The 16,579-nt window shown below is 43.3% G+C and overlaps 1 protein-coding gene across 1 annotated transcript in view; it reads right to left on the reverse strand.

Annotated features, from left to right (window-relative positions):
• Nucleotides 1–14,399: 14,399 nt before the first annotated feature.
• LCP2 (lymphocyte cytosolic protein 2) overlaps nucleotides 14,400–16,579 on the reverse strand; it is a gene marked incomplete at its 5' end in the record, with an annotated part of 42,508 nt that continues 40,328 nt past the window's right edge. Inside the window, 2 exons of the mRNA XM_080942271.1 lie at nucleotides 14,400–14,847; nucleotides 15,639–15,794. Of these exons, the coding sequence (XP_080798397.1) occupies nucleotides 14,725–14,847; nucleotides 15,639–15,794 (279 nt within the window). The 3' untranslated portion in view covers nucleotides 14,400–14,724. The remainder of the gene's footprint in view (nucleotides 14,848–15,638; nucleotides 15,795–16,579) is intronic.

Below are 16,579 nucleotides of genomic sequence, written 5' to 3' on the forward strand. Positions count from 1 at the left end.
CTGCCCCTCAGCAACAGCCCGTGGTTTGGAATTCATGGCTCTGTTGTGTGTTTACCCATGGTGCTTGCTTGTAATTGACAAATTTAAATTCTGGTCATATTTCATTTATTACCCAGACCCGGGGAAAATTCCTAGGCGAAAACCTAATTACAGCAGAAGCGCCACAAGGTAATTGCTGAGAAAGAAGTCCTGCTGTGCAGGGCTAAATATTTCATCTACCCATAAAATGATTACACTGACAAGATTCTGAAAAATAATAAAATCTGTTTAATAAAACAGAAGCAAAATACCAGTGTTTTTACACACAAAGTATTAAAACATCCTTCATTTTCGACAGATCCTAAGTCATCTGATTTTTATTCAAATCAGGAGCCACCGCTGAGACAGTCGAAGGTCCTTCCTACGCACAGTTGTCTTGAAGCTTTCGGGCCTGGTGTAGCATTTTGATCTGCTGTCTTTCACTCAGTGAGCATTTTGGCGGAATGAGGGCTCTGCCCTTAGTTTGGGGTGGCTGTGTATGGATGGCTTTGATCTATTTCATCTGCCCAGCCACCCATGTCCTTAGAGGTGTCGGAAGATATCAGTGTGTAGCTTGCCAAAGCCTGGTTTAGCGTCCTGCAGAGTACCAGGGGCAACACTTGTATTAACTTTTCGGACCGTTTAGGGTCCTGCTCTGGCCAGGGTTGCTGGTCTGCTGATCGGTTGCCAAATGAAGACATAGAGCACCATCAAGTGTGTGTCGGGAACTGGCCTAGGCAGAGGGTAGGTGATGCTAGAACAGCATGTACCAGGATTCAAGGAGAAAGGCAATAAAGGCTCAAGGTGAGGGTTTGTTCCCAGTGCTGGAGAGAACCACTGGGGGGTTAGGGGGAGAGCTCAAAAATGGGAAGGACATGATCTAATTTACACTTCAACAGTTTATCCCAGGGTCCTGTGAAAAGGGACCACAGCAGGCAAGAGTAGTTGTGGGTTACCAGCAAGGACAGTCCTGCAAGGACCATGGGTAGGGAAGTACTATCACTGCAGAGATAGAAGTGGGGAGGAGGTGGTGTGTACAAAGATCTCTCTAGACGTTCCATTATAGTGGTAATTAAAACTAGAGAACAGCAGTAGGAGAGACCCAGAAACAGGAGGAGTGAGCTCAGTTGGAAAGATCAGGAAAGTGTGCGCTCATTTCTTCCCACCTCAGTGATCAAAGCAGACAGTGGAAGCCTGGGAGTCTGTCTCCATCCAAACTGAGGTAGGCGTTCTGCCCAAACATTTCCCTCTTTACCGAAGTGGATCTTATTTAGATCTGGACTTATCTAAATATCTAAAGAGAGAGAAAAAAAAAGTTCCTGGATGTAGTAAGTTACATTGTGTTTATGCCTTTGAGTCTTGCAGAGGATAACCAGCCAAGCCGTAAGCCAGCCTTCCTTCAGGTGTGGTAGGCAAACAGACTATCTAGGTTACAGTAGAAATGGGGGAGATGGGACATGGGGATTCAGAGGGTCCCTCCTTGCCAAACCAGTCTTCAAGGGGCGTCTCCGGATGCCTTTTTACACGCCTGTTGAGTAGCTGTGGTCCACTGTGAGGTTTGAGGAGTCTTGAATGTGGCTGATTTGCCCTGTGGAGTAACAACCAGAGAGAAGGTGCAAGGGGTTAAATCACAACCAAATAAATACAGGAAGTCAGCCTGGCATCTTTAATGATAACTGCTAGCAATTCTTACCAATATGCTCTTAGATATTCTCCCAAATCTGCTTTTATTACACATATACTTTTTTTCATAACAAAAAGATGGGCAGGCTTATATTCTAGTGTAACTGACTCCATTCGCCTAATAAATCCCTTCGTAAAGATGGTCATTTCTCACTCCATGGACAGCTCGTGAGGATGCAAGGCAGTGGGGGAGTGTGATGCCCAGAGGGGGGCGGCATTAGATCGGGATCTATGCCTTTAATAAACAGAGGAAGTATTGTTCTGGGATGGATAACTGACATAATAGAATTAGAAACATATTTTATTTTGGGACAGAGACAGGTATCCCCTGATTGGTGGATTTCTGGAACCAAACACAACTTGTGTCATGGAAATGCCTTGCTAGATAAAGGGGTAGCTAAGAAGCCAAGCACAAAGAATTTTCAAACGTAAAAGCACGACAAGCAGCTGGTGAACACGGTGCCTTGTTAGATGGTGTCAGTTTCCTCGCCTCGAAGGGACACTGGAGGAAGAGGAGAGCCAAATTCTGTCACAGTAAGTGTATCCATATCAATATTTTGAATACTGCGTGGGAAGGCTTCATCCTTCTCTTGGCTTCTGTACCCACCGACTACGAGGCTGTGTTCACAGTTGACGTGTTCGAGTTAGAGATATGCCAGACTTAGCAAACAGAAACGAAGGAGTCCTAGTTAAATTTGAATCTCAGACAAGTCATAGAATTTCAGCCTTAAGTATGTCATCGAAAACACTAGAAGTGTCCCATTGTTCCTATAAAATTCTCGTTTAGCTGAATATCCTACCTTTTACCTGGCAGCCTTGTCTGAGCTGCTCCCTGTCTCAGAGGGACAGGGATGTGGGGACACAGCTGTAGTTGCTTGCTTGGAGGAAAGTGAGAAGCAATGTAGGTTTGCATTACTAACCTCAGTTTACATTTCAGAAGGTGTTTGCCTGGGAGAAAGAACTAGTGACTCTGTCTGACACCCAGCAGGGGGCAAAGACTCTAACTTTCACTTTCCACCACAGCAGCCAAGGACACCCAGTCCCTTCTTGTGTCATCTGCATAGTTGGCCATGGGATAGAAATTTTCCTGATCTTTCTGTGTCTGGTCATGCCTTGCAGATAACAACGCTAGTGTGCATTCAAGCCTGCCACCTCCCAAATTCATGCTCACAGTCACAGAAGGGAGCTGAGAGTCCCTTAGACACAGTGACTAGCACTTCTCATTGATAATGAACAGGCGGAAGAGGGACGGGATCCAGCAAAAGTAACATGATTCGCTCAATTTGCTTTTCCTTGGAAACTAAGGCTTTATATCAAGATTTGGCAATAAAACTAACTGAGATGCCCACACTCAGTCCCATAAAAGGCTTAATCACCTTGTTCTGCAACTGTTTTCCCCTTTATGGGGGAATTTACCAGCTCTTAAATCTCCTTTATCTGATTAACATTAGAATCAACAACAGCAACCTGTGTTGGGTTCTGGTAAAATGCTACTACAAAGTTAATAAGAAAAAGAGATTTTTCTTTTCAGTCCTCAACTGTAAGAGTCCCGGGCTGTAAGTAGCTGACCGTGCTCTTTTGGGTTTTATTTTCTTAAGGAAAAATTCCACCAAGACAGGATGTATAAGCTAGTTACTCAAGGAGGGAAACACACTGCCATACGTTGTCATTGTCCCCTAAGGTAGCAGTTTACCACAGTCAGCCTTTCGGAATTCTTCATTGCTGTGAAGCCAGTTCTTTGTGAATAGCCAGTGATGTCTTGTTGCAAATGTCAGCCAGACTGATCTACCTATAAGAGGGCATTCAGAGCTGGTTTGTAGGTAGGCAGTTTTTGGAGGCTACCAAAATGTTGTTGTCCACTAAGATGAATTCTAAGCATTGCAAGAGAGGCAATGGCAGTTACTGGGAACACGAGGTGGGTTCTGAAATAGAGGCAGTGTGCCCAGAACCTTATATTCTACCCAGTGTCAGCCCTTACCAGCATTTGATCTTCCAAATTCTCTAATGATGCCAGCTCTGCACACCTACATAAACAATAGTTCTTACTAAACAACCCCTGCTTCCCTGCTGTTATCTACAGGGAATTTCTACCATGCCAGCCACACTGGTCTGAGGTGAAGTTTCCACTTCAAAATAAAGGATCGGAGGAAAAGAGGGCACGCACACTTGGTAAGACAGTTCTCTTCTGAAAACGAGGCTCTTCCTGCTGTTTTGATGTTGAATTAGGCTTGCTTTTTTTTTTTTTTTTTTTTTTTTTTTTTTTAAGACACTGGTGCCAACCATTTCTATTTTGTATTGTTGATTGGCCTTAGCTCAGAAAATGAATGTCACTCCAGGCTGGCTACCTCACATTTATGTGGCTGTATCTACACCATTATTTGTGTATTTAACTGCAATGACCAATTAAAACTAAAAGTACTGGGAGCCAGGGTGGGCTCATTTGCTATCCTGAGATGGTCTATAGGTGTGCAAGGCAATCCTAACAAGGCACCAGTCACAGAGCATCTTGAGCAACAGAAGTAGTTCTGCCGGCTGGAGGAAGATCAAGGTTGAGGGACGCAAAGCTCTGGTTCCTGCACGTGGCCTCCCCTACTTTGTCCTCGCATGATTGCTATTCTTTGTGTGAACATTCCTGGCTCTTATTCCTCAATCTTAGAGCCCCTCTCCATATAAGGCAGTGTTCAGATGTGCTCGGGATCAAATCTTAACACTTCTGTTTTAAGGCACAATCACATCTTTAAAGGCTCTCCATATGGAGTCACATTTTGAGGTGCTGGGTGCAAACTAACACAGGAATCTAAGAGGGATCTTTTTCTGCTGATATTTTTTTACTTGGTTATTTTGTTTACATTTCAAATGTTCCCCCTTCCCTGTTTCCTCATTCTCCCTGCTCCCCCTGCTTCTGTGAGGGTGCTCCCCCACCCACCCACTCCCGCCTCCCCACCCTGGCATTCCTTTACACTGGGGCATCAAGCCTCCATAGGACCAAGGGCCTCCTGTTCCATGGATGCCTGACAAGGTTATCCTGTGCTACATATGCAGCTGGAGCCATGGGTCTCTCCATGTGTACTCTTTTTATTGGAGGGGAAGGAGGTAGTAGTTTAGTCCCTAGGAGCTCTGGGTGGTCAGGTAGTTGATAATTGTTGTTCTTCCTATGGGGCTGTAATCTCCTTAAACCCCTTCAGTCCTTTCTCTAACTCTTCCATTGGGGTCCCCATGTTCAGTCCAATGGCTGGCTGCAAGCATCTGTCTCAGTATTTGTCAGATTCTGGCAGAGCCTCTCAGGGCACAGCCACATCAGGTTCCTGTCAGCAAGCACTTCTTGGCATTAGCAATAGTGTGGCTTGGTGTCTGCAGGTGGAATGGATTCCTATGTGGGGCAGTCTCTGGGTGGCCTTTCCTTCAGTCTCTGCTCCAGTTTTTGTCTCTGCATTTTCTTTAGATAGGAACCATAGTGTGTCAAAATTTTTGAGATGGGTGGGTGGCCCCATCCCTCAACTGGGGGTCATTCCTATCTACCTAAGATGAACTCTACACGTTCTATCGCCCTTTGTTGGGGTATTTCAGCTAATGATTTAAGAGAAGAAAAAAAAAAGCAGCTCAGTGGCTGGTATCCTGGCCTTGAAGATGGCCAGAGAGGTGCAGAGAAAAATAACAGAAGGATCGAATCACAAACACAATGAACTCTGTAGTTCTGCCATTTCCTGGCTGTGGACCCTGGAGCAGGGCAGGACTTAAGCTCTCTGAGAGTGAGCAGCTTTCTCCAAGGAAGTGGGATAATGGCTACTTCAGCGCCGTCAGAAGAGTGAAGCTCCTAACATAACACACGGCTCAAAGTAAGCTCACAGAGCATCCTTTGTCAATTGTTTAGTGGCTACTTATATTCATAACTCCTGGCACCTCACAGAATCAAGATGTCAAGTGTTTATGTTAAAAATATTAAGTGAGGCAATTTCAGCGCAGGAAAACTATGAAGCCACAGCACCAGGAAGAGCTGATTCGGGAAGGCTGTCTCTGGAAATTTGGCAACTTATAACTAGCACACTGAGGATTAGGAAGCCTTAGAAAAGGAAGGGGTGTCAGGGAGCATCTAATCCTGGATCCCTCAAAGTAACTCATGGTGAGTTACTCTTCTCGAATTTCTTTCTGTCTTTCTGATTCTGTTCAGATGGAAGACTTGGCTTGTTCTAAACAGCCTGGGACGCTGTCCTGACCAATAAGAATTCATTTAAACAAAGACCAGACTCTGATACGTCATCAAGAGGCAAGCTCACATAACAAAATATCGCCTCATTTTTCATTGCCTGTGGGTCCTCCTTTTGCCTTCTGGTCATATCTTACTCCGCTTACTGGTGATGTGTTTTTAAAAGTAAATTCACAAGGAGTGAAGTTTAAGATGTGACTGTAACACTGACATACTAGGTACCGTAATAATAGAGGCTACAATAGGCTGTTGTATGTTAACAACGACTGAAACTTAGCCTTGGGCCTCTCTCCCAAGAACACCCAATGAGGAAACGAAGGCTCAGAAGAAAAAAGATAATCTTGTAGAGCCACACAGCTCAGTTCTCCTGTGGCTTCTTCGTCTATTCAATTCAGCATCAGACAAATTCAACATCGTTAAACTGAAAAATAAACGAAACGTAAAACAACCAATAGGCTGTTTTACCAATAGGGTTGCTGCTGGGAAGGCACTGGTTCGATGAGGCTCACGTGTACTGCAGGAGAGGTATTTCATGCTGGAGACCTAAATCTCATCGGCAGGTCTGGGGTAAGAACCCAAAGCACTGTGTCAAATACCTGGGGCAGTGTCTAAGCAGGGGTTCCTCTTGGAATCAAGCACAGATGGCTTGAATCCCAGTTTCTCCACTTGGCAAGAAACCACTGTATCTGCGAGATCCTTTGTTTCCTACTCATCTGAAAAATTTATTATAAGATTCATACCAGCAAACTGTTACGGGATGGTTAGTACCCGCCGGACCCCTCTGAAGAGTTATCTCACTCAGCCCTCAAAATATTTTTCCAAGATATTGTTACGGCTCCATAAGATGGGGGTAGGGATTTGGTCTCAGAAGAGTTACACGGTTCAAACCAAAACAGTCAATCTAGAATCAGACCTTAGCGCCAGAGCTGCACTATGGAAACTAAATAGCAAGGTAAGGGTTATAAAGCTGGAACCTAGGAAGCAAAAATGTCAAGGCCTTGTTGGTACTCTGAGAAGGAGTCGCTTGCAGTCTAATATCCTCAAATTTTCCGTTGAGTTTCTTAGTTAGGACTACAATTCCCAGAATGCCACGGGTGTAGAAATCATCCAATCAGAATGCTAGACGCTGGCCAATCAGGTAGGCCGAGACTCAGGCCAAACAGGAACTATATCCTGGATTTCCCGCCCTCTCTCCACACCTAGTGTTGAGTTGGCTGACTATTGAAGGTTTGTCCTCCCCAGGTCCGTTGACGAGGCTTTTATTTGTGGTGATCAGTTGGAAAGGTGAGGATTATTTGAGGGCATTCAGTAACCAAGCTAACTCCCGGGCTGCGGAGTGGGTGGACGACGCCTGTGCAGACGTTCACAAAGTGCCAGGCGGTGGAAATTTCCAGGCTGCCTTGGGCCTGGCTTCAAGCGCTGAGTGGGTGTTATGCACTGGGAACTTGGTGAATCCCCAGAGAGTAGAGGTCCTCAGAATCTTCTCTCAAAACCCTCTGTTGAGGTTGAGGGCCCTGGCAGAGCCCTGTGGGCAAGTGCATTAGTGAGGCCCACAGTGTGTGCCATGTTGACTTCTGGCGTGGCCTAGTCCTCTGGGTGGGGATTTTCTGTGCTCAATTAATTGTCGTTTGAATAACTCTAAAGCTATGCTGTGGCCCAGTCCTGTGGGATTCCTGTATCCTAAGTTCGCTGACACGTCTCTATTCACTGGGTAGAGCTCAGAACATTCCGAGTCATTCAGTTCCGGGTTTGTGTTTTATTATTACTTATTAGATTTTATACTTTTTATTTAGAATGATGTTTCTTTTTCGCCTCTCAAATCCGAATCCTGTATTTGGCGTGTGCAAGTGAGATTGTTACTGACATTCTTATTTCAACTGATCCAAAGTGTGTATCACTCCTTAATTTCTGGAGAAGAAAAGAATTTTTTTATCTGCTATGAAGGAAGTGAGGGGAAATGGGATAAGTGACTGGAATTCGGGAAAATAAAACAAAAAGGACTAACTTAATGGTTCACTTGATTTCCTTATCCTGCACAAATAATCCCGACCTGTAACTACCCAGAAAGAGTCTAGGCTAGTTGTGGCTTATTTTTCAAGTCATTTTGAAGTGTTTGGTTAAATAGTGAGTTAGTATCCAGTAAGCCATCTCTTTGGAGACAGTCTTGGTTAGAGGTCTTTACTGTACAATGTGGTGGCTTACACATTTCAGATAACCAAGTGCTTCCTTGTCAATGAATTATAAACACAACACATTTCAGTGTTTAGTGTTTTCTTAGACATTAAAGCGGGCACTGCCATTCAAGAGAAAGTGATGCCAAATCAACGTGAAATTAGGAAAGCCCCCACCCAATTGCTAACTGTGAAGTATTTTGTAAATGTTGAGGATTTCTGTAAAGGGGACTTTGTTTCTATTGTAAGGGCCCCACCTTGTGGATGTGGCCTGGTTAAAAACGAACCCTCACCCTAAGAATTCCCACTTGCAATGGTTTTCATCTGGAAAAACAAAATGGGTTGATGCTTTCCTGGGTATAAGAAAAGATGGAGACCTTAGTTCTGAGATAACAATGTTCTTCTTTTATAAATTACCTAAATTATTTTTAAGATACTCATAAGTATGTGTGTTTGCATCATGTGTTGAATGGGTGTCTGAAGAGGCCAGAAAAGGACCTGGGTTGTTCCCCTGGAGCTGGAATTATGGGCAGTTGTGGGGGACTGTTGTCCAGTGTGAGTGCTGGGAACTGAATTTAGGTTGGAGGATTGGTAAGTGCTCTTGACTGCTGAGCCATCTCCCCAACCCCCAATGCAAATAATTCTGATCCAATACATGACTTCTGTTTCTCTCTTACAATCAGATGCTTAAGAATAATGATCATGACCACAAGCAAAAAGTGGAAGCCATGATTAAGAACATTAATACAATTTCTTTGGAAGTGAAGAAGATGAAAGGTATGGATGCGGTCAGTCAGCATGTCTGCGCACCACTGTCATAGACAGGCTAAACAGGTCTGCACTTCCCGCTGTCATAGATGGGATAAGCATGTCTGCATGTTGCTGTCAAAGGACAGGACAGGCTAGAGCCATTTTGTGCTTCTGCTATGGTATTTATTCTCCACTGATTATAAGTGTCCTGTTAAGAAATGTTTACAACATCGTCTGAACTGTGTGCTTGCAGGTGCTAGGCCCGAATCCCTATTTCTGAGACCAACAGGCCTCTCACGTTATCTGGCCTTTCTGGATGTACCTCTCATCCTTTCCCTCAGCACAGTTATGTGCCTGTACCTCATTCTACAAAAGGCAGTGTCTTCACCCATGAATCCTCCCTGAGCTTGCTGAGGTTATGTCAGATTAAGAGTTCGAAGTTTGATTCTGTAAGTGAAGTGTTCTTCACTTAAAATATATTCTTAGTGTAATAATGGACCTATAGGTCATGCTATTTAGTAAGTCATAAATATATTCTCTTATGCTCTCCTAGCCACATAAAATTTCTGTGGTTCAGTATTTCTGGAGATGAGCTCTCCTGAGCCATGCTGAAGAATGCTTGTCAGTTAACCCAACTCATTTCCCATAGTTCCTCCTGTGGGATTAGTGAAATGAGTACCTATAAGCTATTGCTACTACTGCATCCATTACTATCCACGAAAACAATGTATAGCTGGGTGTACATTTATTTTCACAACTCTCAGATGATTGTAGCTACTGTCTGTGTCACTTCTGAGACCTGCAAATAACATACATGACACTTGATGTGTGCCATGAGGGCAGACAATCCAAAGTGGAGGCAGCCCTGAAATTAATAACGCAGTTACACAGACTCCATTAGGGGTCGGGTTCTTTCTGTCTCTCTGAAGCTCATAAGCATTTCTCCTGAGGTGGATACACACAGACACAGTTCTGCCTGTGATATCTTTCTAGAATGAGCCTTTATCCAGATACCCCCAGCAACCCTCTGTCTCTTACAAATAAAAATGTGAGGGGCATGTAGCAATGCTAAGGGAGGGGCTTGTTCAGCACACACGAGACCCTGAGTTCAACCTCTGGTATTGCAGAATAAAACAACTACCCCAGAAAAGTGGGGACTTGCAGCAAGAGAGTATAGAATAGAGAGAAAAGCAATTTACTAACTAGTAGACATTTCAAGTATTGTCTTCCTAATTAAAACAAGTGCAGTTAGTTAGAAGCAAGCCTGAAAAAAAAAAGTGAGATGCTTTACTTATAAAACTCAGCTGTGAAAGGCACCAATATAAGTAAAATTTAAGCTCCCTTTAAGTCTGTTTGGAAGGATGGGGAGTCAGTAGGAGAGTGCTGTCTTTCGTCAGCAGTAAATAGCAGAAACTGAAAGGAAAACCAGGCTGTGCCTTTTGCTCTCCAGAGGGCAACACTGACATGCTCACATCTGTGTCTTAGTCTGTGTTCTACTGCTTACACACTGTAGCCAAGGCAACTTGGAGAGGAAAGGGGTTATTCCACCCTACAGCTCATAGTCCATCACGAAGGGAAGTCAGGGCAGGACCTCAAACAGAGACTACAGAGTTCACCTTATTGGCTTGCTTTTCTTGACTTGCTCAGTTCCTTTCCTTACATACCCAGGCACCTGCCCAGGGATGGCACCACCCACATCCACCTATTGTTGAAGAAAATGCCCCACAGACTTATGTCCAGACCAGTCTGATATGGGCAGCTCCTCAACTGTAATTCCATTTTTCTAGATATAACAGGGTTTTATCATTGAAAAAAACTAATAGGCACACCACCAAGGGTTGAGGGGACCAGCACAGATACACATAAAATCAAAGAGAATGAGACCAAAGAGAGGTTGAAGGCAGATGTTTGCCTTTGTTATGTCTGAAGGATCGCCTCAATTCTTTGTATTGTGTGTGTATATGTGTGTGTGTGTGTGTGTGTGTGTGTGTATGTATGTATGTATATATGTATACACACATGTACACACACACACACATATATGTGTGTGTAAGTTAGGTAAGTTTGAGATATATTTACATGGAGCTGGAGAGATGGCTCAGCAGTTAAGAGCACTGACTGCTCTTTCAAAGGTCCTGAGTTCAATTCCCAGCAACCACATGGTGGCTCACAGCCATCTGTAATGGGATCCAGTGCCCTCTCTGGTGTGTCTGAAGAAGGCAACAGTTTATTCACATACATTAAGTAAATAAATCTTAAAAAGCAAAAGGTATTTACACAGAGTTGTAGTGTAGGAAGAGGGCTGAGTGGATGGGTCAGGAACCTTTCTAGTCAGTTTCCACATTTTACTTGTGGTTAACTCAAAAATGGGTCACCTAGGTAATAGCTTGCTTGATCAGTGGATATTTGTAAAAAGTCTAACAAAAGTCACTAGAAATAGGACCAGGCTCCAGAAAGCAATAAGAGTTGTTCTGACACTGGACACTCTGTCTTCTCCCTTACTCAGAACTCTCCCAGATCCTGCTCTGTGACCTCAATCTTCATTTCGGTCAGCCTAAGAAGACAGAGGACCCCAAAGAGGCAGAAGCAAGCCACCAGTTTGAGGAGCCTGAGGTTCCAGATGGAACACTTGCTTCCATTAGCTTTTCTGACTGAAGTGTGTGTGTGTGTTGAATTTCTGGTTTTGTTGACTTAAACCTCTGGAAGAACTAAGTTTAGTAATATAATTTAAAACAATAGTAAATTATAAGTAATCATATCATCTTGAAGGCTGTTTTGTTTGCTTGTTTATTTGTTTGTTTGTTTGTTTGTTTGTTTGTTTCCTGTCTCAAAGGGAAATTGATTCCACTGATGTTGGACGTCTGATGGGAACTGGCCTGTGTTTGCTGTGCTGTGCACAGGCTTCCTCCATGTGCTGGTAGAAGAAGGAGGCACTGAAGCAGCCCACAGCTTTGCCTTTGGGAGACCCTGAAAAGGACTGCTTTTCTGTTTCAGAAGGACCCTGAAGGGCCTAACTTTGGTAATATGTTAATCTGTAAGCAAAGAGCTGGGGCCACAAGGCTCATGGCTCAGACAGGCAAGGCTCTAGCAGAAGAATAGCATTGAAAGTACTCAGAGAAAGCACACGTGTTGCTAGTCATGAAAACAGAGACTCCCCTGCTTACAGCCGTAGCCGTGCAAGAGAACGCCTTACCCACAAGGCTCATTTTTCCCTTTGCCATAAGAGATTCAAATACATTCTGTCTCATGTCACCCACTGTGCTGCTTTTCTGGTGCTGTGAGAAACACCTGATAAAAATCAACTTAAGAAGGGTTGGTTTGGGTTTATATTTTGAGGAAATACTGTTGATCTTGGCAGGGAAAGGAAAGTGGGCCGTGAGGCCGTATGATTTCCGACATTTTGAAGCACAGGAAAAGACTGTGATGCTGTGCTCTCTGCACTAAACCCACACTGAGAGCGTGTCTTCCACCCTGAATTAAACCCCTCCGAAAACATCCTCACAGACACATCCCTAAGCAACTCTAACTAACACCCAGTTGAGTTGACAGTCTTAACTATCATAACTCCCAATAGATGCTTTGAGATCTACCATGTCCTTAATTTTCATTACCTTTAAATACAGAGTGCCAGAGAGCAAGGCACAAGTTGAGCTGATTCTATCAGAACCTGCAGTACCCTGCTCCCCTCTACCCAGGACCTCGCTCCGTATGTCCATAATGTAAACCCCTGTTGGACATCCTGCTGAGGAAACATAAATCGGCTTTTCAGCTTTCCAATTTCCAAGTGCTGGATCCCAAATCTCCAGGTTTGTAAGGGCAAGGCTTTGGAGAACTCCGTTATTACTGTCATTGATTGAGCACTCCCACATTCTACCTATTCTATCTAAGTGTGTCTTTGGTACTAACCTGGTCCCTTTAAAGACATTTTTTTAACTCATGAAAATAAAAGTATAGAATATTCTTCCCTACTTGAAATTGTGTAGATCAGAAATCAAACTTTTATCAATAAAAGCCACACAACAATGGCCAAGTGTCCCACGGGAATGAGATTCTGAGAACAAGGGATGTCAGTGTTTGGTGTGAACCAGGTTCATGTTGCTAAACATGAACAGTACCGCAAATTAGCTTCACCTGCACTGATGATATCTTGCTAAAGTGTACAGTGGTGATGGGAAGTTCTGTGAGTGGGAAATTCCTCTAATGTACATAACCTATTGAACATCAGAGCTCGGCCTAGCTGGCCTTGAACATGCTCAGATCATGCACTTTAGCCTGCAGGTGGGTCGAGTCCCCTAAAACAAACTCTGTTTTGTCCTAATACTTATTATATTATTTAATTTAATGAGTGTTTATGGAAGAAAAAAAGGCAGCTGCAACATATAACACATAAAGTACTAATGGCTGCCCTGGGATCAAATGGCCAACCACAACTGTCCCGTGTCATACCACGTGCTACCAGCCCAGACAAAGCAAAATTCACACTTCGACATACAGTTTGTATTTAACAGGTATCACAAAGTCAAAAATGGCGAATTAAACCAGCATATACCAGAAAGTCATCTGTGCTTTTTGCTAAGTGTGACTTAAAACCTGAAGGAGATTTGAGGGGCTTTGAGGGGCTTCAAAGCCAGTCCGAGAAGGGCAAGAGAACAGTTTCACAGCACACCTGTTGGATTAATAAGACAAAAAACCAGAGCAAAGGTTTGGATAGGTATTCTCCAAAAACCCACATGTTAGTCTTGGCTCCCCAACCAGGGCCACATCGGGCCATGGTGGAACCTTAGGAGATGAAGCCCAGTGGGATGAAGTTAGGTCAGGTGCAAGACCTTGAGGGAAACTTGCTTCTTGTCCTTTCTCTTTGTTTCCCAGCCACCATGAGGTGAACAGATGTCTTCTCGTTCTTACTTGAATATCCTGCATGAACTGTCACAGGCAAAGGAACAGGAACAAGTGACCATCTGAGCACAAGCCAAATGTTCTGAGAGTCAGCTAACACAGCTAGTATCTAATAGGAAGGTCGGTTCAAAGAGAGAGAGAGAGAGAGAGAGAGAGAGAGAGAGAGAGAGAGAGAGAGAGAGAGAGAGAGAGAAAGAGAGTGAGTTTACAAAGCATTGCTCATCTACTACTCAGGAGACCTTCAATGGAGACCTTCAATACTAGAAAATGCTTTTCAGGGTGGGAGAGGAGCCCACTGTGGATGGAGACATGGGGGTCTGTGATAGAGAAGCAACAGAAACCCCAGCATGCTGGACACCAGAGCTGCATCAAAGAGTCTAAGACTGTTCTCTTCTTGAAGTTCAGAGATGTAGCTTACATTTGCTTTAAGACAAAAATATAACACCATGGATCAAACAAAGCTGTCTTATGGAAAACACACACACACACACACACACACACACACACACACACATAAAAACACACCCTGTAAAACCAAGTAAGAAACAATGGAGTTTTTGGAGCCTCTTAAGTGATTGCTGCCCCGGAAATGAATTTTAATCATTTTAAGTTGTGTAAAAAACAGATTGTGCCTCAGCCCGACAAAAGTTTCACTATAAAATATATCAAAAACCATCCGTTTCAGTACTTTTAGCGCTTGTTCCATATTATTTCTCTACTATATAAAGTACTGTATTTTGAGATGAATATTCAAAACTCTCCTGTCTGCCATGCACTCTTAGACTTCAAATGTGAACATGATCACTTCCATACTTTATAAACATCAAAGAAAATAAATAAATCATGTGGTATTCAACAATCTTCACATGCTTTAAAGGACAGGGCAGAACTCAGGGCCCACACTGACAGTCTGCTTTAGTCCTAAGTGTTTGTCCATTTGCTAAGGTCACGTGATCTTGCCGCACTGACGGCAGGTTCAGGAAGGCTCATTTGGCTACCTCGTTACAGACAGCCTGCGGCGTGTGTGAGTGTGCACTGGTATCTGGACCCTCGATTTTTTCCATCAATGAGCAACAGCGGCATTTTCCTGAAGTAGTCAATAATGTCCGATACAGACAGGAAGTCCTGGAAAAGTCAAATGGGAGATAAGTTATCAGAGGAATGGACAGTATGCATTTCATAATTATGGTTCTCTTTAATCTGCATCAGTTTGGGGAAACTGCAGGAGGAGTAAAATTTGTCAGGCATTTTAGAGTCTTCCTCCTCAACAGCCAAACAACTGTAAGTAAGAGATAGAAGTGATAAGTTGGCCCAGAGAGAAGACTGCTTTCTCACATGGGATTTTAAATTAAAAGTTTTGTTGCTGACGTGTATGTGTATGTGCCTACTTGTCTGTAAATTCATTGTGTCCATGCAAGTGCCCACAGTGGCCAGAAGAAGGGATCGGAACCCCTGGAACTGGACTTAAAAGAACCCCAGTCCTCTGCAAGAGTAGTTAGTGCTCTTAATTCTCAGCTATCTCCCCAGCCCATCTTACGGGATTTTAAATATTGTTTTATAGATGTACCATAATCGTATATCAAAATTAGGTCACAAGAGGTCGAAATAGAAGATACTATATTTGACACTTCCAAAATGTATTTTTAATTATTACTGTTATTTTAATTTTAAAATTTAGACTTTGAGGCCAGAGATAAAGTCCAGTGCTTGCACCTGACTGGTGTGGACAAGGCCCCAGGTTCAGTCCTAAGCACCACAAACAGATCACACCCATGATGCTGGATTATTTACAATCAACAATTAGTTAATGGAGGGCCTCACTAACGTTGTTTAACAGCCTAGTGGCTAAACAGCATGTGATTCGACATGCTATGCAGTATGGAATTTGGGCAAAGAGTGAAGATTGAAGTCCTTACCTCTTTTCCTCGAAGTCCAGTGCCCAACAAGTAGACTTGACTTTCCTCCTGGTAACGGATCTGGATGTTGTAAACTTTGTCTTTGTACAATACCATGAGCACATATGGATTGTTTACTGTCTTCTTAGAGCTGTCTCTGACCAGGAAGGTGCCATCCTAAAGGAACATGTGCTTGCTATTAACTGGAGCAATGAAAGTCAGTCCCTCTGTATCATGTAAGAGACAAGTCTCTAGGGACCCACAAAGCTGTCAGAGTGTCAGCTGTCACTGAGTTCTCCTCATAGCTGGGGATCCCAGGTGCCTGGATCTTTTGATTATTCAAAAAGACAACTGAGATTATATCTGAAGTTTTTGAGCTAATATCTCTAAAGTGTCTAAATAAAAAAATTTTCTCAGAAATAAAAACAAATGATCAGTAAGTGAATGGATAAGGGGTCATAAGAAATAAGGTGGCTCACTTCCTGTATACCTGTCCACTTCTGTTGATTGGCTATCCTTCCCTTTCCACTTTCCCACACAGAACACACCATTTGCCTGTGAGATGGACACCCCTTTACCCCACACCTAAACAAAAATGAATGCGGACTTTCTATTTTCTTGTCACCTTTTCCCCCAATACTCAGCATGTGGTTTGTTCTGTACTTTAAATTTTCATACAAGAAAAACTTCAATGTAATGTAGCATGACAAATACCTAATATTAAAATAGAGCTAATTAGTAAGACCCATGTAAATCACTCCTTCCTCTGTGCACTTAATTAGAACGAGTGTTAAATAGCCATCGATATTCAATAATGGTGTTCCTTTGTTCCTTTTGTGTGGAGTTAATTGAGTTGGTCAGAACATATCTGGTAAAAGAACTTCCCAGTGGACCAGTGAATCAGAGGCTTGGCTTAAATTCAGAGTCACCTGGAGAGTCTGAAGATTCCCTCAGCCCACACT

Source organism: Micromys minutus, assembly GCF_963924665.1.
Source record: "Micromys minutus genome assembly, chromosome: 31".
In the NCBI taxonomy this organism is placed as follows: Eukaryota; Metazoa; Chordata; class Mammalia; order Rodentia; family Muridae; genus Micromys; species Micromys minutus.